This window comes from Labrus mixtus, chromosome 17 (assembly GCF_963584025.1).
Source record: "Labrus mixtus chromosome 17, fLabMix1.1, whole genome shotgun sequence".
In the NCBI taxonomy this organism is placed as follows: domain Eukaryota; kingdom Metazoa; phylum Chordata; class Actinopteri; order Labriformes; family Labridae; genus Labrus; species Labrus mixtus.
Window position 1 is genome coordinate 2,907,856 of NC_083628.1, and position 21,715 is coordinate 2,929,570.

Below are 21,715 nucleotides of genomic sequence, written 5' to 3' on the forward strand. Positions count from 1 at the left end.
CAAGACCTATTTCGAGTGCTTCAACACCAGTCTACCTACAAACATCTTCTTTCTGAGACGTTTACGGACTGTTTGAGTTTTGCAGGTAAAAATATTGCAGCTCTAAAATCAACCCATAAACATAGCATGAAATATTAAAACACTGGCATGGATCATTTTAAAAGCACAAGTTCTTCACTTAAAGTTCATGATAAAAACATATTTCATTATTAAGGCTTGGATTGAACAACTTTTACTCGTACTGGAGTATTTTCACACCTTTCAATGTTCAACCATATTCTTCCTTTAAGGCTCTGAACTCTTCATCCTGACTTTAACACAAAAACGTTTTTTTTTTTTTTAAATCAAATGCATATGCACACAGCACACACTCCTATTATGAGACGTAGTAAAAGTAAATGGCTTTGCGTTATTGATGGACGATATACGTCCTGTGTAAGTGGGTGAAATTGCCTCTTCGATCATAAAACCGAGTCACTGTGAGGGTCAGGTCTATTCGGACCCAATCAATTTAAGCAATCAATTGAAATTCATGACTTTCGCATTTTTCCCCCATTTCTTCCCCGGTGAGGGCTGTTCCACATGAGCTCGTTTAAACGTTTGGACGGTTGAGATGTACAGTAATTGACTTTTCCTCCTCCTCAGATCTGCAGCTGAGACGTTATCGTTTCTCAGCGTGCAGGGATTCTCTGAGCGCAGCAGGAACAGCAGATGTGCTTCCCGAAACCCGCCGAGGCCCCACACAGTGTGCGATTAGCTGCAAATCACGGGTGCACTCGGATTGTTCACAGTGAGGAAAATGATTGGACAGATGTGTATTTATGTGTAAAAGGGAAACACAGCTGTAAACGGAATGAAAATGCAGTGACACTGAAATTTGCTGAATGTGCGCGTGAGGATGTCTGACACAAACCACGGCCAGCAATATTTGGATTAACCATCCCCTACTGATCTATATCTACAGATTCTACATGAAAAATGTAGAAACATGTATTCAGAAAACAACTGCTAATAGACCTGCAAATCCAGTCTTCAGTCTGTGTTATCCCTGGAGAGGGCAATTTGTTTTGCAGTCAGCAGAAAACATACAGTCATCCAACCAACGATCAACATAAACAGAGACACTTAGTAAAAGTCCAATGGACAATAAACACCACATACAAAAAAGAAGGATAAAGAGCAAATACAATATTCATTTAAAAATGCGATGGCAGCAGGGACAGTTTTTTAGCCTCTTTGTCGTGCATGTTGGCAGGCGGAATCTGTGGCCGGGCGGAAGCAACTTAGGGCGCACTCACACTAGGCGATCCGTACCGTGACCCAAGCATGCTTCACACCTGAAGTCCAGTACGTTTGACTAGTGTGACTGCTCCGATCAGTGCTCAAGTACGGTACACTTCTTTGGCCCTGGCACGCTTTGAAGAGGTGTGCTTTGGCACGATACAGTTCATGCACGAGCACGAGCACGGGTACACGACGTGGACGACCTTCATTATGGAGAAATCGAGTGTTCTGGTTGATTTTCAAAATAAGCCACAAAGTCAGTAGAGTAGGTGTCATGTGTGGAGGCGGGCTCGACTGCACGTCCTTTTTATTTTTTATATTTGTTAATTCTGAGTCCACCTGTCTAGTAAACAAAGCACGCTTCATAATTACGTAAAGTCATGCATGTGTTGTATTACGATGTTATGAACAAGAGGTAACCGTGCTCAGGCCCGGTTAGTCCTGGAGCAGTGTGAGTGCAGGCCAGCGGGGGAATGGGGATGGGGGGACAATTGTGCTTAAGCAGACTACGGGACGACTTTGCCTAGTGTGAGTGCGCCCTCAAACTCTGAAAACAAACGACTGACCGGGCCTTCTTTAAAGTCTTTACTTTTTACAGATGTGTTAGGTCACTAAGGGTCGAACCTGCAGTTTGTCCAAACAGTTTAAGAATGCCTTGCAGCGTGTTTTGATTCCTCATGCTGAGTGTCCCGCACCAAGTGACCAAGTGACCAGGGAGAAAGTTGAAACAGATTCAATAAAACGAGAACAAAACGGGGCTCTCTGTCTGAACAGTTACCTATTAGTGCAAAGAGAGAGTGAGGGACACAAGGAAGTAAATTTGTTGTTTGGATTGAAAAGTTGCAGTGGTTTTCTGTCAAAGAATTACATTTACAGCAACTATAGGAGATTTAAAGTGAGACAGGCTTGGTCACTGACAACTGGGATGAGAGCACCGTTTTACATTTTACCATGTTAAGCTGCAAATTACCTAAACAATTCAAAATTAAAAAAAAAAAAAGCATGCACAAGTGCAACAGAGAAATGCTTCATATATCCAGTCAAGTACAAACAGAAGCGTTCCGGTTTTGTTTTGCCATCTGCAGCACTTTCCACTTGTTGTATTTATTACACTGCTTCAGGAAATGTGCATCATGACGTCACGCAGGCCTTTAAGACGACGGGCTGTGATTGAGATCAGGAGCTGACTTGTAATCTGTCATGTCTCTCGCCTTGTCACCACCAGAATGTATGACTGTATAATCACCTTCAGTGATACAGTGACCATCCTGAAGGACAGAAAAATCATCTGAACCTTTAGAGCCGTCATTAGACACTTTTTTTTTTTCTCAGAGCGGTTAAATGCTGTTGATGTCCATGACACGGTCTCACACACTCTTTATACGCAGGATTGAATGTTGACTGATGATCGTATCATACCTGATGATCGTATCATACCTGATGATCGTATCATACCTGATGATCGTATCATACCTGATGATCGTATCATACCTGATGACGTCTTTGACCTCGTTTTTCTCCACATTATTCTGCCTCTGTTTTTTTTTTGTTTTTTTTACTCCTGCAGCTGACCTCCTTAAAGTGAAGTCAGAGCGAAAACAAAACCTCTCACACGAACAGAGAAATAAAAAGAGATACAGTAGACAGGAAGAGAGGAAACACAGCGTTTCTGTTCTGTTCAGTGTAGTGCAGTTCAGCGTTGCCCCCTGGTGAATCCACGCACGCACAGAGAGTCTGAGATTTCCACTCACAACATTTACCATATGGGTGTTTTTGTTCTCCTATTTTAGAGCAGTCCAATTACTCGCACACAAACTTGCAGATGGCCACAAGCTGCTCGTTTTTTTTAGCTGTTCCTCTTCTTTATGCAATTCTCCACTTTAGGTTTGCACGGATTCGGTGTGAGAGATGACAGGATGTACGGGAGGGAAAGCAATGGAGGATTTCGTGCAGCGAAAGGTCGCAGGCTTGAAATCAGTTCATGGTCATAGCTTTAACTCAAAAAGGCCACAAGGACAGATTCAAACGGATTTTTATGGCACACGGTTTAACAGCAATTGAGCGAGCCCTGTGAGGCTGAACTCGCGCCAGGTGGAATCTCCGCTTCAAAAATCCTTCAGTGTCCACTTGAGACTGGCTGCAAAAATTAAGGAATCCCCATTAAGGCCCCCGTGTCCTCCTAGCGTTTTTATTCTGAGCGCCAGCTGTTCGCAGTAGAAAGCAGCCGCCTGGAGAAAAAGCGCAGCTCTGACTTTTTTGTGCGGCCGCAACCGAGCGCTCAAGTTGAAAATCTTTCAACTTTTCAGCAAGTGAGGCGTCACCGGCGCTCTTTTTCCAAATGTATGATATTCCCCGCATTTTTGCCGCCTACAGATCGTATCTTGTACCAACATCCTCCTCACGCCGTGTCTGATCGGCTAAAAAAAACGATCTCAAATATAAAACATGCAGTAAAAAGTAACGGAGCAGTGTCAGACATCCAGCGGCCATTGTCAACAGACTGTTGTCATAGTGACAGGACGGACGTGCAGGGCGTTTTTTTCTCAGCGCTTCATGCAAACACTCCCGAGCACACAGCCAGCGCTTTTCTGCCCGGAAGAAAACGCTAGGTGGACACAGAGCCTAAGTCCCACATGAAAATGTATTAGTGTAATGACTTATCTGTTTTCCTGCACATCCTTTTGCATAATTAGGGGCGTGGCTGATCTGAGCTGAACAGGTGGGTGTGTTCTAGCTTTCATTTCCAGGAGGCTTAATGCCCCTTCAGCTCCACCTCCATGCCTCTTAGTATATATTGTGTGTAAGGTGGAAAATCTCAATATTCCTAATATGGCGACCCCCTTTGTTGGGCTTCATAAGGCCTCTTCAGAAAGCAATGGCTGACGTCACTGAGAGTACGTCCATGTTTCATATAAAGTGTATGACACAGCTGAGGTAAATGCTGCATCAGATTCATGCTCAGAGATGGAGAATGGAAAGATTTCAACACGAGGGCGATGTGTTCTGAAAGCCATGCTCTTTCCCACACATATGTTTGGTGGTTCAGCCACTTCGTCCCCTCGACAGTCCGGGTTCTGTCATTTCAAGACCACTTTGACGTCAAAGCTTTCAGCCGCCCACTGTTAGGATTGACGACCAGATTGCTTTCATGTCCATGCTTGGCTTTTCCCCTGGAGTCATCAGAAAAAGAGGGGATTCTGTGCGTGTTAATGCAAGGGTTAACCATCCCCCCGAGAGTCATCAGACAGGGGATAAAGTACATGGTGATGCTTCTTTGCAGAACTAAGCTCCATAAGCTGCTTCCTCACTCTGACGAGCCTCTGCAGAGGAGTGTATGGAGCAGACGAGGAAGTAGAGGGCATGAATGAGTGGATGGATGATGATGGAGGATTGACGAGAGACGCGACAGCTGCAGGAGAGGCGGGGAGTTTGGTAGTGGGACGTTGTGTGTTTTGAAATGTTCCAAACGTATTCATAAGGGAGAGTTCGGACTCCTCGGGGAATGTTCTGTGTACCGTGAATAACCGTCGTCGGGGATGAACCTGGTTTTTCTGAGATGACTAACCTCATTTAAAGTCCAAACGACTGATCTCGTACCCTCAAGCAACATTTGTTCCGTCCCACATTTCCCGTCACTTCATTTCTAAAGCATAATTGAGGTTCATCTGGTAATTATGTCCAAAGTTTCCAAGTCATAAAAAATGTTGTTCTATGGCTGGATTGTAAGTTTTTGTGAGTAGATTTTGAATTTGGTTATTCAGGATGAAGCCTTAGCTATTCCATGTTTTTTCGGCTCTGCTGCACAAGAAAACCTGCCAACATGACATCCTGCAAAAATGCATGTTTATCAGAGTATCAAGAGATTGAACTGACCTTTTTAATTATAAAATTTTAAGTTGATTTCAGTCAGTTGCCCCCTTTTTATTTACACATGCACTGCACGAGAAATTTCTAAACACTGTCATGTTGCGCTGCATTTAAATGAGTGAGGTCCAGAAACACTATTTAAAAAAAACTGAAAGAAGGCTCGGATGTAGCACAGAATTGTTTGCCCCTTACAAACTTCTGCAACCGGCCAGACTTCTGCCAAATCGGTTGTCTGTCTTCCAGTTTGAGGCGTTAGCAGCTTATTGGTTTTGACGCTTGGACGGATTTTTGGCATGCCAGGAGGATTGCTTGGCTCTGTTTCCGTTTGGATTTTGCTCATGGCCGCCATCAAAAAAATGGCCGATAGGCTGCATTGAGCCTGTTTTGATAGTAGTAGTAGTAGTAGTAGTAGTTGCGACACAACCACAACAGATGGAGTGTTTACGTTTGGCTAAACATTTGGCTAAAAAGAGGCTGAACTGTTTCTTTAAATTGGTTTTCCAACGTCACCAAGCTGCCTGTGGCTCCATTTGTTTTTATTTTTTCTTCTTAAGTACATTTGACAAATCCTTCTGAGAAAGGTGTCTTGTAGGAAACTCATGGACTTACCGATAGATCGAAGACACCGCGGCTCACAGTGGGCGACACATCACGGCACGTCAATGTCAAAACGATTTCAGCGTTCTGCTCTTCTAACTTTGCAGGAATGCAGAAACTAGAAATGTGAGATTAGTCAAATTAAAAAACAGCTTTAAACAAAACCCCCAAACGTTTGGCCAGGGTTGTCCCATGTCACTGATCCTGTTCCTGATCTTCATGGACAGGATCTGAAGGCACTGCCAGGGGTAAGAGAATGTTGACTTCATCACACAGTGACCTCTAGGACTCTACGGGGTCTTTTGCAGTTCAAGGTGAAACTGTTGTATCAGACAGTTCGTCATTGTCGGTGGCCAGGTTTGTTATGTGTTTTTTTAAAAGATTTTTTTTTTTTTTTTTGCATTTATTGGAAAGGACAGCTGAAGAAAGACAGGAAGTGTTGGGAGGATAGAGGGGGGATGACCTGCAGCACAGGGCCAAGGTCAGATTCAAACCTATGGTCGCGGAGATGAGGTCTATAGCCTCTGTACATAGTGCAGACGACATAACCGCTAGGCTATCCGGCACCCCTGTGGCCAGGGTTTATATTTTTTGATAGAAAACCTTAGATGACTCCTTTTACTTTGGGAGGGGGTTGCAGATTGACATGCAGACTGATGCGGATTAAAGTCAGCAGTAATGTTGATGTTGTCGGTCAGAGGTAGCTGAACTGTAAGGAAAATTTTTATATCCATCTTCCAACCCTCTTTTGGGATCTTTGGGGAGTGTTTGAGAGAATTAGATCCTGGATACACAACTAAGTAACACAAGTGAGATTCCTCCTCAGGCTGGTCTCAACCCAACATCTGGAAGGAGCTCAGAGAAGAACCACTACTCCTCTGCCTCAAAAGAAGTTAGTTGAAAGAGTTTGTGCATCTGAAAGGTATCCTTGTTGGTGTGTTTTTGGAGGTCAGCCCATCCCCTTTGTCTTTTTCTATATTGTTTGTGAGAGCATTTTTAATATGCCATCATCTTCAGAAACTAATGGGGGGACATCCCTCAGTCTATTTCTATTTTCTATACGGTCCATGAAGGTAACATCCTACTTTAGGTAGAAAAATCTCATAAAGAAACACTCAAACCAATTCAACGAGGAAGAAATCAAGGAGAACTGACACCTAATCAAAGGTATTTCCAATACATTGGGGGGTCAGCCCTATGTTCCCAAGATTTTTCTCAAAATTAGGCCCTATGTTCCCAGCCTATGACGCCTCCAGAGGGCTGGAAAGTGACTCCAAGCATCCCAGGAGCACCCCCTCTCTATGCCAACCCGGCTTTCCAGAGGTACTGATGCACTGCAAACTATGGTTTGCGTCCAGTTGCTGCGCTTCATTCGACTGATCTGACCGGAAGCTAGTCAATGCGAGGCCTCTGTGCTACTTAGTTTAGTTTGTTTATTTAAAAGGACAATGTGCACTTAACATTAAATGTTTGCAATAAACAAAGAGATTTCATCTGTAGTCCATTGCTACTGGATAATAGGTTGGGTGTGTTTGGCTACCAAATTGGGAGAAAGGGGGATAAAATCTGATACAAATTTATGAAAAAGGAAATGTGGGAACATAGGGCTGTGGGAACATAGGCACGCTCCCTAGATTGGAACAAACATCCAATTGGTAGAGGTCCCCGGGGTAATTCCAGAAAAGGCTGGGTTGAGTAATTATCTCATCTAGTTTGGAAACACCTTGGGAAATCCACAGGAAGAGCTTGAAAAACCAGCAGGATGTCCTTGATTTGCCTGATTCCTGAGCGAAAACCAGCCCGGGATAATGGACGGATGGATTCGTTGATCCAGTGTAGACTTTTTAGGGGCTGACTGATGCTTATTTTATGAAGCGTAAGCACATTCTCCTTGTACTCCCAAAAGATGAATATAAAATGTTGGGGGGGGGAAAGTAAAAAGCAGTCTGAAGTATGGAGGCCTCTCGGCGTCACAGGAAACACAGGAGGATGACGCAATCTGTCAGAGTCTTCCTCCCTAAAGCGCTTACACGCTCTTACACAATGTGTGTTTTGCTAGTGTGCTGACATGAATAACGCGTGTGTGTTTGTGTGTGTGTGTGTGGCCAGCCAGCCCTGTAGCTCTTAGTCAGCCCACACAGTCTCATGGAGCTGAAAAAAAAAACGCCATAGTTTCCTTTTACTTCACGTCAGTTTGCGTTGCTTTTTTCTCCGGACCGCTGAGCGTTTGTGACAGTTCCTCTCTTTTCTCTGTGGGAGGAAAGAGTGTGGTGTGTATTTGCACTTTTTTTTTTTTTTTTTTGCACGTCATTTTGTGCTAATGTTAAAGCCGGTTTGTTTAAGGTCACTGTAACAGAAGACCCACTTTACCAACACTCCCCCCTGCAGCTGAGAAACAGACAGTTGGCGTGAAGAGGAGAGACAGGCAGACAAAACAGAGAGACATGCAGAAGAGGAGGGACGAGCGGAAAGAGCAAAACGTAAAAAAAAAAAAAAACAGCAATTCGATCTTTAAATTCTCTTCAACTGACCTGAGAAATAAATAATAATCTTACTACCATGGCTATTTCAACACCTTCAACTGGCCCTGAAGAACAGAGTCAGGTATGACGTAGCAGTTTGAGTCTCATGGTAAATGAAATATAATCATACTGTGACGCACTAGAGGTAATTGCTCACTCCTACATCTTGACTAGTGCGTCTTCTTCTTCTGAAACGAGGCGACGCCTGCGAGCGAGTACAGGCAGTCAACTTGAGCTGCGCTGATTTCACACTTGACATGCATCATTCTCAACAATCACCTGACAATCCCCTCCTTCCAATTAGTGGTCTGTAAAAGCTGTAAGATTTCTGCTCTCTCTCCCTCTCTGCTATTTCAATGCCAGCTCTGACGTACTCTTACTCAGCCTCTCCACCACACCAGCATCGACCTGTAGGCGCCGATATCATCACAGTTAAAACTGTATGCATGTAAATGACAATTGCAAGGAGTGATTTAGGTCAAAGCCTGGAAGCCAAACGCAAACTATGTTCTGCTGCAATATATATTTTAAATGCTACAAACATGCTTTTTTAAACAATCCCATTTCTGCAGCTAGCTGGGGCCACTTTTTTTTCTGTGCCACTCTTCTTCTGGCGTCTTTGAATAGCCTCAAACAATGGTGACTTAAAGTGAGAAGACCATGTCAGAGGATCAGAGGAAGCTTCATGTGAAATTGCAAACAAGTGACAGCAAGCTACAAATTCAGGCCACGTTTACACAAAAACGATCCACACAGTTCCACTTAACAAAACTGTAGCACACGTGCCAGGCCAGTAGTTGGCGGTGTAATTTTGTAATGAAACAACACGCACATTCAGTTCAGTTCAGTTCAGTTTATTGCCATTTGTAGCATGAAAACCACATTGGAAAACATTTGCAAGAGGTAGACAGAACAATTGGACACGGACACAGGACAGTGAGTATTAAAAAACAGGCAATATAAATATAAATAAGAAGGAAGAAGAAATAAAAAACAGAGACAGTAAGGCCACCTGAGAAACAAACCAGTGAATCATACAAATTTGCTCAGGCTGCGCACAGCGCAAGGGAAGAAACTATTTGCATGACGGGAAGAAGTGCATTTAATAGATCGATACCGTCTGCCTGAGGGAAGAGGAACAAAAAGACTCGCAGCAGGATGATTCCCATAGTCTTCCTTCTATTGAGTGGTGAAATGTAAATATAAAACAATGGCGGATCCCTTTTTTGGATGCCCCTGGCCGGTGTATAGGTGGATTTAGTAGTTGGTGAATCTAAGTACTGCATCTCTGTTGATCAAAGTGATGGTGCAGAAAATCCAACACTTTGCTGGAGAGGCATTAAAATGAGCAGCACAAACAGAACTTTTCTGTAAAATAACCCAAATGTCTCCTCAGTGCAAGAAGAAAAGTCAGGAACTCACCAAAGTCAGAAGGATTTATCCTCATTGAACCACAAAGATCTGCACCAAATTTCACATCAATCTATGCAGCAGTAGTGGAGGTACTTCAATCTGACCAAAGGGCTGAGACAACTAATTGACAATTTGGCATAAACACAAAGTACTTGTGCTCTAATGAAAAGATAAGAGCTCAGTGAAGACATCCCTCATCCCAGTCCTGCCCCTATATCATACTGATTAGTTACATAACCTATGGCCTTTAGTTTCCACTGCAACCAAAAAAAACGACATTGCCAGCTTCAACTGATCCAGGCTGGGCGATATAGACCAAAACTAATATCTCGATATTTTTTCGTTTAACGGCGATATTCGATATATATATCGATATTAACGATATTGTCTTACCCTTTATCTCGATTGAAAATATATCGGTATATCTTAAAAACTTGATATATCGCCCAGCCCTACTGCCTACCTTACTGCATGGCCACTTCTGGTCCCCACAAGTCAGGCTGATGGTCAGCGAGAGCCAGGACATCGTTGGGGTTGTCGAGTGGGAACAAACTGATGTACAGTCTGTGGCTAAAAAAAACAACCTTACAACTTGATTGTTGTATTTGCACGTAAACTATTAACATTAGATGATTTATCCCTGATGTAATTCTTCCCTGAATTGATTTTTTTCTTGGCAGCAGAAATGTTATTACAAATTAAACCCATCTTTAATTTCTCTGACAACAACGCTTGACAAAACTGCTTGTCATCGTTTGGTCGTTAACACCCGTTTCACCTCATCAATTATGACCCATAATCCAATATGGACACACACACACAAACACACACACACACACTGAATACAAACACTTCCATGTAAGTACCCCTTCTCCCTGGAGGTCGTTCCGCCCCTCAGTCAACCGGGGGCTATAAAACGTGTGTAAATCAGCTGAGCTTCATGTGACCACACGTGTCCTTGGCGTGACCTTTCCATGTGGTGCTTACAGTGAACCTCATTATCCCCCGCATCATGGATGCAGTCAATACAGCAGAATCAAGGTACTCAAGTGTCTAAAACGCCTAATGACCATTTCTGTATGTACACCCACACAATGGAATAAGATCCAAAACAGCCTCACTGGAGGAAGCTTGTAACTGGACCGTTATTTGTTACATTGTTGAGGTCAAAGATGTTATTAGGAGTGCATTATATCGACTCTATAATTGTACCTCTCAAACACCAGTCCGAGCATACACTGTGCCAGTTGAGGCCGTTTCTGACGTTTGGTTTTTAATAGACGGGCTTAAATTCAGCTCCATCCTGCTTAGTTTGCTTTGCTTGGTACAGGAAGGCATGAACTCTGATCACGACCCAATCAGCTCCTCCCACCTGGTTGGATGAATTTCTGCATAGACCAGGATGTACTTGGCGGAGTAACTTTGACCCACTTACAGTCTACTCAGTTCAATTACTTAAAAATGTCACATGCATACATTTAAGCTCTCTGGCATTTTGGAACTGTAACATATCTAAGTGGATAAAAATACATTTGAATTATTTTAACCACACAGTTACTCAGACTCAGCATTCTCACCGAATAAAAGATGAATGAATGTCTTTTATTTTGGTCATTCATTAAAGAATAACAAGAGTCAAAAATATTTGTGTAAATAATCCACTTACAGAAACCGAAACAATAAAACTTCAGAATAAAATTCAAACAATCAATGACCAAAAAAAGGAATAGGCTGAAAACCCCAAGGCTTATTTCTGCCCATCCTGTAAAATCCTTCATACTATATAAGTCAGAACATAAGGAATCCAACAAAAATAAAAGATCAAATATCAAATCTTTTATAACCTTGGTGGCAACATCAGACTTCCTGTTTGATGTGTTAGCATTTTAGCAACCGTCTTTCTGCTCGCTAGCAGAACAACAACTTCAACTGTCTTCTTCTCAACTTCCATCTGTGGTGGTTTCCAAAGTAAACTTCATCAACTCTAATTTATCACCAGATTATACAATTGTTGTCAAAGTATATACAGTAATATACCGTATTCTGGATTTAAAACTTGGTGAGCCATCCTAGCGTTAGGTGGGAGTTTGTTTCTATGATGGGTTTATTCTCTATTTCCTCCTATTGGACTTCATTCTATGTTACTGTCATTTCTGTTTTCCCCTTAAACGAGCTTTACTGTCGCCTCCTCGCCGAGCCGTCCTACGACACACGAGTGCTGCACATGAGGCGCACTGGAGGGTCAGGGGGTGAAGAGGGGGCTAATATATCGACATGCTGTCATGTCTAAGCGGTGTGTGTCCTCTTCACTGCATGACATTGAGAATCAGAGAGGAGTGTCATGTCCCACTGCTGCAGAGCTCATTGATCTACTGTAAGGCAGCGACTGCTCCGATCAATAGTCGATTCAAGCTGCACGTGTGTGTGTGTGTGTGTGTGTGTGTGTGTGTGTGTGTGTGTGTGTGTGTGTGTGTGTGTGTGTGTGTGTGTGTGTGTGTGTGTCTGTGTCTGTGTCTGTGTGTGTGTGTGTGTCTGTGTCTGTGTCTGTGTGTGTGTGTGTGTGTGTGTGTGTGTTTGCATGTGGCCGCGAGGGAGAGAAACCACTGACCCTGACTCTAATTCATGGCTAATATGACTCATCAATTATAATATGAGAGCATTTGTTCTGACATTTAGTTGATGATGTTTCACAGCTATAAGAAAGTCGTATTTCTGAGTGTGTGTGTATTTCAGCTTGTTTCAAATTGTAAAAGTACATGAACAAGTTGTGTGAGTGCTTTAGTTCTGTGTCACTGTCGAATGATCAAGTTTGTGAATGAGCTGAATTCAGGCTTTAAAACGCGAAATTCAGGACTTTCTGTGAGTCTGCATTTTCGGCAGCATAGCAATTGGCAATTTTATTTATATAGCACATTTCATTACAGATAAGCTCAATGTGCTTTACATTGAGGTTAAAAACAAAAGCAAAACACAACATACAAAAGAAAGAAAGTGTTTCCACAGTCATTAATAATTCATACACACAACACAGCAAACATCAGTTCCCACAAAAGTGATCATACATACACACACACACATACAAAAATAAAAATAACTATTCATATGCTTTCGAGAACAGATTTTGAGTTTTGTTTTAAAAGTAGAAACAGTAGTAATGGACATTAGGTCAGCAGGGAGTTTGTTTCAGAGAGAAGGACCACCTAACTAACTAAAGGCCCCCTCTCTGGGTACGGTTAAAAGACCTCCACCTGATGACCTGAGGGTCCGGGTTGGGTTGTAGTCTGCATAGTCTTTTCAGAATCCTGAATGTCGGCTGTATATTTAAATGGACAGCACTTCTCCGTCTCATGCCGCTGAACTTGAATTGAAGCCAGAATATGGCCGCGACAGGCGCTGACATGTTGCGCTGGTGACGCTGTTTGGAGCTGAGACATGCACAGAATGGAGCTGGGCTGCACGAACTGCAGAGCGGACCGCCGTACCCCTCACACTGTCAAAAAAAAACACAGGTTTAACTTATAAAGAAAAAACATCAAAGATCCCTCAGGTGGGTACCGTGCACAGCAAAACAGATTCTTGTATTGATACTTTTCTCTCACCTCTTATTTAATAATCTCTGTATAATGGTGTAAGGAGCATGACCTCTTTTTTATATCAAACTATAAATTAAACAAAACTTTGATGTTTCTCTTTAGTGAGATTTTACCAATTTGTCATTTTCACATGCGTTGCAGGCTGTAACTGAAATGATTTGATGCATGATGACAGTGTGTGTGTGCTTGTGTGTGCGTTGTGTATGTGTGAATATGTGTCATTTTGTGTGTGTGTGTGTGTGTTATTTGTTGACTCACGGCCCGAATGTGTCTGCCATTTCAGAACATTTCCTTTCTGACCCCACCTTTCTCTCTCACTGTGAAGCCTTCAGGGCACACACACACACACACACTGACATCATCAGGCATCATCAGGCATCAATCTGTCGGGTTGTCACATCTTTCCACAATGACAGCAATCTCCTCATGACATTTCCATGCGTTAGAGACGGGACATTTTTTTTCAGGGAGGAAGAGGAGGAGGAATGGAGAAGACGAAGGGCGCTGAGCCGTTTAGTAAGTGAGGCATTAAAAAACGTTCTTACTCAGCACACAGCCTGATCTCCTGTGACGTTTAAAGCTCGGACACACTCCTATAAAACCTACAACCTACACTGCAGATTATTTTAGACCGTACATGCAAGTTAGAGTCTGATTCCACCAATGTTCCCCCTTTGAAAATTTGCTTGCAGAGAAGGAAACGTTGTGCATATATTATTCAAAAGTTTTCCGCCTCTTTGTCCTTGAAATTTTTGCTGCATCAGTCAATCAGTGAGGTGTCATTTTAAAAAAAAAATTTTTTGAGCAGCCGGGTGGGACCAGAGGGGAGAGGGCGAGGTCGTGCTATTCGTCTTTAACGATGCTCCTGTGAAAAGATAATGAGTGCTCCTTCTCCGCAGTGAAAAAATGTCTTCAGGCTTGCACATTTTCTGACTTCAATAACACATTACAGCTAACTACAGTTCACGTTCCACAGTCAGCAGTCAGCCTCAATTAATGGTCCAATTTCCCAAGCATATGCAGGACTAACGCCTGTGTCTGTGCACTTGGACACGACCCGGCAGATGTTTGGGAATTTGACAACCGGAGGCAGCAACAGAAGCAGCAGTAGGTGTGGTACAGCTGAAATAAATCATGGCTAATCACATTAGCTCTTCTCAGACCTTTTAAAGGGAGTGCTGCTGCAGACATGGCACTCTCCGACAGTTGAATGGACAATGAAATCTCTGCTGCAGGAGCCGTGTCTTACAAGCAGCATAAATCACAGAGCCGCTGGTGCTGTTACAAGTTGGACTTTGAGTCGGTCACTGATTTGATTCTGAACTGAACATAAAATGTGCTGCAGAATAATGCATGTTTCAAAGCCACTTTCACATATGAACTCCTGTACATTTCTGTGTGTCACCTCGAGAGGCTTTACAAAAGAGCATATGGGATAACATGCAGGAAGGATTTCTCCTTTGTAGTCCTCGCGGTCCGGTTGTCCACACTTCTTTGCTGCTGAGGTGGAGGTCGGAGCAGGGCGTGCATGAATGAGGACGACGGTTGTCGTGGGGATGACCCAGTCGATGGTGGAGGCTTTGCTTCAGGTCGCGGTTTGGACAACACAGTCCGATGGTGGTGGCTTGGCGTTGGGTGGTGGTTGGGACGACACAGTCCAATGGTGGCGGCTGGCCGTTGGTTGGTGGTTGGGACGACACATTCCGATGGTGGCGGCTGGCCGTTGGTTGGTGGTTGGGATGACACAGTCCAATGGTGGCACACATTTTCTAGAAAATTCCACCTCAGTCTTCCATGAAAATGTTCAAAGTTGAAGTTTACACTTGTCCCTCGGAGCTTGAAGTTTTCCTTGTCCGACTGGGGACCTCATCATTACGGCTTTCAGTCGTCTCTCAACCGGAAGGTCAGGGATTCGATTCCCAACTCCAGCAGCCACATGCCCGATTAACCCCAGGTTGCTCCCACTGCTTCGTTGGCAGTGTATGAATGGGATTAGTTAATACTGATGGACACTTTGCATAGCAGCCTCTGCCATCAGTGTGTGAATGTGTAGGTGTGACCTGCAGTGTAAAAGTGCCAAATCGTGTCATTTTATTGAGCCATTAGCTTAATTGGCTTAAAAGCATCCTGAGCCTCATGTCTCATTTGGAAACATTTAACGACAAAACCTCACATTTTGAGATTCGCTGCGGTGAACCTGACGTTAGAATGTTCCTTTGTGAAACAAACCCTCCGGTGTTGGAGAGCTCCCAGGAGCTGCCTTTTAGGTTTAAAATCACTCGCGTCCAGCTGGCAGAGCAGAGGCAGAACTCCATGCCAGTTCAAATCAAACGCAGACACGCATTATGAACCGTCAGCGAGAGTTGTTTTTATTCCCCCGTTATAATGCTAAAAAGAAAACAATAATGCAGCTACAGTGGTCCTTCCTGTTGGGATTAAAAGTTATTTTAAGAAACACATTTCGAGTTTGGCCAACTTTACTTTTTTCCCTAAACAATACAACACTTCCGTGCTGAATCACCACAGCATTTCCCTTTTTATGAATCTGCTGCATGCCTCCGAAGCTCCAGTCGTGATTTCCGATGTTCCCAGAAACACTGTAAAGAAGCCTGCGTGTCTATTTTTAAATTTAAAGTCATGCAAGATTTGATCAAAGAAGCGTTATTTGTTGCATGCATCATAATGAGCAGCATCCCTTTGGGCTACAGATGCAGATTAAAAAAAGCTTCTCTGCTGCCTCCCGATGGTTTTAAGGATTTGTATCGACCTGTGTCCTTCACTTTGAAGCTTGACCACCGCTCAGGGAATATTCTACAAATGCTTCTTGTTTTTCATCTTTTGTTAAAGGGGTGGGCTTTTATAATTGTCTGTGCATGCGACGCAGATGTGTTCTCTAAATCAGGTATCTTGAAATGAATTAAGAATCTGCATGTGAGGGGAAGGACTTTTTGAAGCAGTATGATTCCTGTTTGTAATGATGCAAAAGTTTGAACATGCATTGGGTACAAGCAGCATATTAGTCCCCAAAAAATCGGACTGAAAGCTGTTTGTTTGCTCTTACTGACATTGTTTCCTCCTCTCTAGATCCTTGACTGTGTTGTTCTTACTCTCTGATGTCTGTCGCTTTGGGTAAAAGCGTCTCCTAATGGAGTCGTAGAACTGTAGATGATGAGGACAGCTTTGTCCACAAGGGGCGCCAAAATCCACTAAGAACTGAACATTCCTCACAGGAGCTTTGGTGGCTTTAAATGTTACATTTTTCATCTTTTTTCCTGTTCATGGTGATGTAAGGGGGGCCCGCAGGCTGGTAGATTGAAATGAATTAACAAGATATTCATGACATATCCTTTCAGTTGATTATTTGGTTAAAGCCGAGATGTGTATTATTTGAAAGTTTAGTCATCATGTAACCCACTTGTGTGTTATTGTGTGTGACACTTTCTGCAGTTGCTCAGCGTTTCTTAAAGTCCTAAATGTTTCCAGCTTCCTTCCTGTCTGCAGATTTCAGTGTCTTTATCTCCTTAGTTATGCACTTTTTGGAGTTAGTGGCCTTTTGTCCGAGCGTCGCTTTTACTTTGCACGCCATTTATTCTCTGTGTGCCTATTTTTGTGTGTTTGTGTGCGTGTGTGTTTGGGTTTAGGATTAGGTGGACGATGAACATGTCTGGCGGGCCCCTGGGGGAGGATCTCACGGATGAGGAGAAGGAGATCATCAACAGTGTGCTGGCTCGGGCGGCCATGATGGAGAACATGGAGCAGCAGAGGATCGAGTGAGTGAAATCTGTTTTCTCAGTGTCACAGAATCACATCAGTGAAACACACACACACACACACACATGTTCGCCGAGCTGGATGATTTTTGTGGTGAAACCTGTTGCCTAGTTTGTGTCCATGCTCTCATTATTTCGCAGGCGTCTCTCCAGCCGGCTGGATAACATCAAGAAGACGGCGTGTGGGGACGGACAGTCGCAGTGTCTGCTGTGTGGAGCGTCTTTTGGACCGCAGGGGGTCACAGCTGTCCTCTGTGTGCAGTGCAAAAATGTAGGTGTTGCATTTCAGGGGGAAAAGGGAGACAATTCAAGAAGAATTCAAAAGTAGAATAGTAAAAAAATTAAGGTTGAAATAAGTGAAGTTGAACTTTAAAGAAGCTTTATGTAAGATATTTACTGAATTAAATGATAAAGTGACCTTACTATATGATCAGACATTAAGAAAACATGCTATGTTGAAGTGCTGGCTTCTCTGACAACAATGCAGCAGCCAGTATGTCCTCCTTCTAACTTTAGATTCTGGTACTGAAGGGTCTGTTTTTATTTGGAACCAGAGAAGGTAGGCGGTTTTAAGGCACCTACACACAGACACTCAGACAAACGGCAAACCAAGAGGTGTTGCAGCGATGGAAGCGGGCAAGAGAAGTGGTTCAGATAGAAGTGATTGTACCCGACCTAAAAAGCCTCTGCATGTTTCTAATAAGCTCCACGAGCAGAAACGTGCTCAAACTAGGATCAATATTGGAGATGCTTTTTGAAAAATGGAGAGAGGTTAGAACACAGAAAGGTTTACAGACCCATGCAGAGCTGGATAAACACTGAAGCTTCAGTGTCCACCACTCGACTCTAGAGAGGAGGGGGCGGGGGGAGACAGCTCTCTAATGTTTTGAATTTGGACTGCAGTACCCATTTTAAACACTAGGTGTCGGAGTTACATATTGCTCCTTTAAGTTTAGCTTTTTTTACATGCGAGATTAAACTGAGCAGCCGTCCTTATTTTAAAACATGGCAGATCTGGCTGTAAGCTCATGGAGTTTATTAGAAACATGCAGATAAGTTTATAAGGTCAGTTTATCATTTAATTCACTTCATATCTTGGGCCCTTAATGTCGAGAATACTTGCGATAACGGGAATAAAAGTCATAATGTTGAGATTTAGACAAACGCTTTAATCATATTCAGTCATTTTTAAAGTTCAACACAGTTCAACAAGTTCAGACATATGGAAAAAGAGTTGAACTTGAACTATGAGTGAAGGGAAAATGGGAGAGGAAGAATTTTCAAGATTCAGTTTTAATATTAAAATAAAATACCATCAAAAATCTCTCTTCTCTGATTTATATATTCTCCTCATGCTCGGCTCTAATCCTCGTCCATATGTGTGCAGCTCTCAGCAGGCACAGATTTGTGTTTGTCGTATTTTATACACCGTTGTGTAGCTGTTAAGTGGTTTCCTTCGGCGATGAGCACTCAGTGGGTCATACGCTAACATGTTCTGACGTACACGGTGTCCTTCCTGCTCTTCACAACACGTTACTGCTCTCAATAACTCCACACACAACAAGGTTAATGCCATCTGAACTGTAACAATCTGTGTGCACCTGCCATCGAGACCTACATCTGCGTATATGCTTATGCTCCTGTGTGCATGTGTGTGTGTGTCTTATGAGTGTGTTTGCCTCTTTTGCAGCACATGTGCAGCAAATGCGGGATTTTCAGCAACAGCAGGTCGTGTCCTGTGTGGCTGTGCAGAATCTGCAACGAGCACCAAGAGGTGAGGAGGGGGAGAAATATAAAGAACAGAGCAGGTTTGATAAGATCATAACAGCTAAATTATGCCATTATGTCTTTTCTTTCCTGCAGCTTTTCTTGTGATCTGAACCATTTTGTGCCTTTTACACTCACTCTGAACTGCATTTCACTGCCCAGTGACCTGGAAAATTACCCTCCATTGATACCACCTCAGTATAGAAAAAACGAGTAATAGGCTAGGGATTTATTTCAGCGCTATTTAATTGTAAGCCCACAGATAGTATATGGATGAATATGATACATAAAGCATGCAGTTGTACAATGGCGTTGTGGTTTTGGCGCTGCGTTTGTTCAGGTTTGAGCCTCAGGGAGATCAGACTCTTTAAATAAATGCTCCCTCCCGTCAGTCACACACACTGAAACACCACTGTGTAACGCTCTGAATACAACGGCGTCATGTCTGTTCCAATAACATAAAGAAACGAGGAATAAGCCCAATATTTTTATTGTTTAAAATAAATCTGAGAGTCGATGAATTTTAATATAAACAATCATAATATACACACAAAAATCATTGAAATGTATTTCATCTTTGAAGCTCTGTTTTTCCAGAGATGTCAATAAGACTGTAGTACCACTTTTGGCCACGAGAAGCAGAAACAACTGAAATATAGGCCAACTTTCCTACTAAAATACAAGTCATCATGTACGTTAACTTTAGTTTAGTGGCGACTTTGAAATACCTTTTTACTTTTCATTTCAGTTGAAGCTTTAGTGGCTTTTGTTTGGCCACTTGGGGGCAGCAAAAACAAGCTTTTAGACACAACATCGACATATAATTTGTGTCTCAATTCAGAGCTAGGATCCTAGGAAGGACCCAGCTTTCCCCCCGGTCCATTGTAGACCACTCAGGCTGAAAGGGAGGATTCCCTGTTTGCGTCACAAACTCTCTTATCTTTTTGTTTTTGAGTGCCACCACTGTTGCCTAGCAACCTCGACAGATGCACCAGAACTAGCTAACATAAGTCAAGTTACCTGGCTTAACCGATTCTTTTAAAGGTCATTAGAATTTTAATCTCCTCTTTTAGTAATTAGTAGCAACAGTAAAGATTGTAGAACTGAGAAATTAATTTTGGGATATGTTATTACAAAAAGGATGAACCAGATGGATCCTGTGTTGGTCAGGGAAAGGAGGACACATTTGCCGGCAGCATTTGAAGGAGCCTCTGAAATTAGACATCACAGCCGTGACATAATCGGCCCTCAAATGCGCACTTCAAAGGAAGCAGCCCCCGAATGGGACAAAGCTACCATCACCTTTAAATATTTTAGTGTACAACACTTTTTTAGCTATAGGAGCAAAACATTGTTCTATAAATATCCCAAAAAAAACAGCCACTAAGATCGACCAAAACACAAGCAGAGTTATATAGAAGCAGACAATGAAAAAGAAGAACCTAGAAAAATACATCTAGACGTTACAGAGCTACTTAATAATTTGTTGAGAGTCGTATTAACGTGCCTTTCAATCTTTCAACCTTACAGGTGTTAAAACTAAAGTAGTACATTCATTCTTTAGAAATGATGTGACACAGTTTGTTGTCATTATTCAGTCTGAATTCACCGTGTGTTTCTGCAGGTACAGAAGCGTTCAGGAGCGTGGTTCTTCAAGGGGAGAGACCAGCAGAGTCTGCCTGCCGCCCTCCCTCTCTCCGGTTCTCGACAGTCCAGCATCGAGAACAGCTATGCGCCGACAGGTCAGAACGGATCACAGGAACCAACACGACACCAGGGACACGGTATAGCATACAAGGAGATTAAGTTTAGAAGTAGTCGACAGATGCGCTAACATGCCAAGTCTATAATAAAAAATCAGAAATCTGACATTCACAGGTCCACTTTGCAGTCTACAGCTGTGAAACCACATACTGCTGACCCCGAACGTCAGTTTGCCGTTAGCAACATACTGAAGTACGGGTCACATGACACATAGTATATGTCAACAACAATATACATCCATCCATTTCTATTACAGCCACAAAGTCATTTTAATTTAAACGTAACATATTTTACTCCTTTTCAACTATTTTAAATAAGTCTCAGAGCTCCTCAAAACATGTGTGTGAAGTGTCTTGTTCTAAATCCACTCTGATCCTGTATTTGATCATGTCTATAAACCCCTCTATTTCAGCGCTGCTCAGAACAGGCTGTTTCTGTGTCTGTACCTTTAAATATGTAAATGAGCTGTGTCTGACCACGCCCCCTCTCTGGAAGGGGATGTTTCTCGAGCTTTCTTGCACCATGTCGTATTTTTAACCGTGAGAAGGCAGACTCAGAGGGCAGAACAAACACCTAGCTGTGGGAGTGTCACCCACCTGGGGGAGGGGCTACTGCCCTTTGTGATGTCATGAAGGGAAAATCTCCAAACGGCCTGTTTGAGCACACATTTTCTGAAAAGTGGAGCAGGAAAAAGACGGAGAGGATGGACTTTTCTCATAACTGGGAGATTTGTAGACAGGCTAGAGACACATATTAGTGTTAGAGAAACATGGTAGAGTGTGCTTTTACTTAAAATATCTGCATTATTTTGCTACCTCATAGTAATAGTACACAATGAGGAGCTTTGGGTGCAGCACCAACAGCAGCTGTTTTGGGTGGCAGTGATGTCGGTCTTTTGTCTCCTCAGAGCTCGGTGCAGATCATCAGCAGCAGCAGTCCTCCGGGTCAGAACAATGGGAGCAGACAGCAAGAACAACAGCTGACAGCTATAATGAGAGTCAGACTTGTCCACCGGCTGTAATGAAGACTGAGAGACAAGTGTTAGCCTCCAAACCGCCGCGGGCAAACGCCCAGTCAGCTGCCCCAGCCGCAGGTAAAGTCACACTGCTCTTTCTAAGAATAAGACAAGTGCTGTGGG

At 43.0% G+C, this 21,715-nt stretch overlaps 1 protein-coding gene across 1 annotated transcript in view; it reads left to right on the forward strand.

The window, feature by feature from the left end:
- The window catches only part of rph3aa (rabphilin 3A homolog (mouse), a), a 34,410-nt gene that overhangs the window by 4,589 nt on the left and 8,106 nt on the right, over positions 1-21,715 (forward strand). Inside the window, exons 2-6 of the mRNA XM_061060742.1 lie at positions 16,918-17,046; positions 17,188-17,317; positions 18,737-18,820; positions 20,438-20,597; positions 21,485-21,670. Coding sequence (XP_060916725.1) covers positions 16,931-17,046; positions 17,188-17,317; positions 18,737-18,820; positions 20,438-20,597; positions 21,485-21,670 — 676 coding nt within the window. The 5' untranslated portion in view covers positions 16,918-16,930. The remainder of the gene's footprint in view (positions 1-16,917; positions 17,047-17,187; positions 17,318-18,736; positions 18,821-20,437; positions 20,598-21,484; positions 21,671-21,715) is intronic.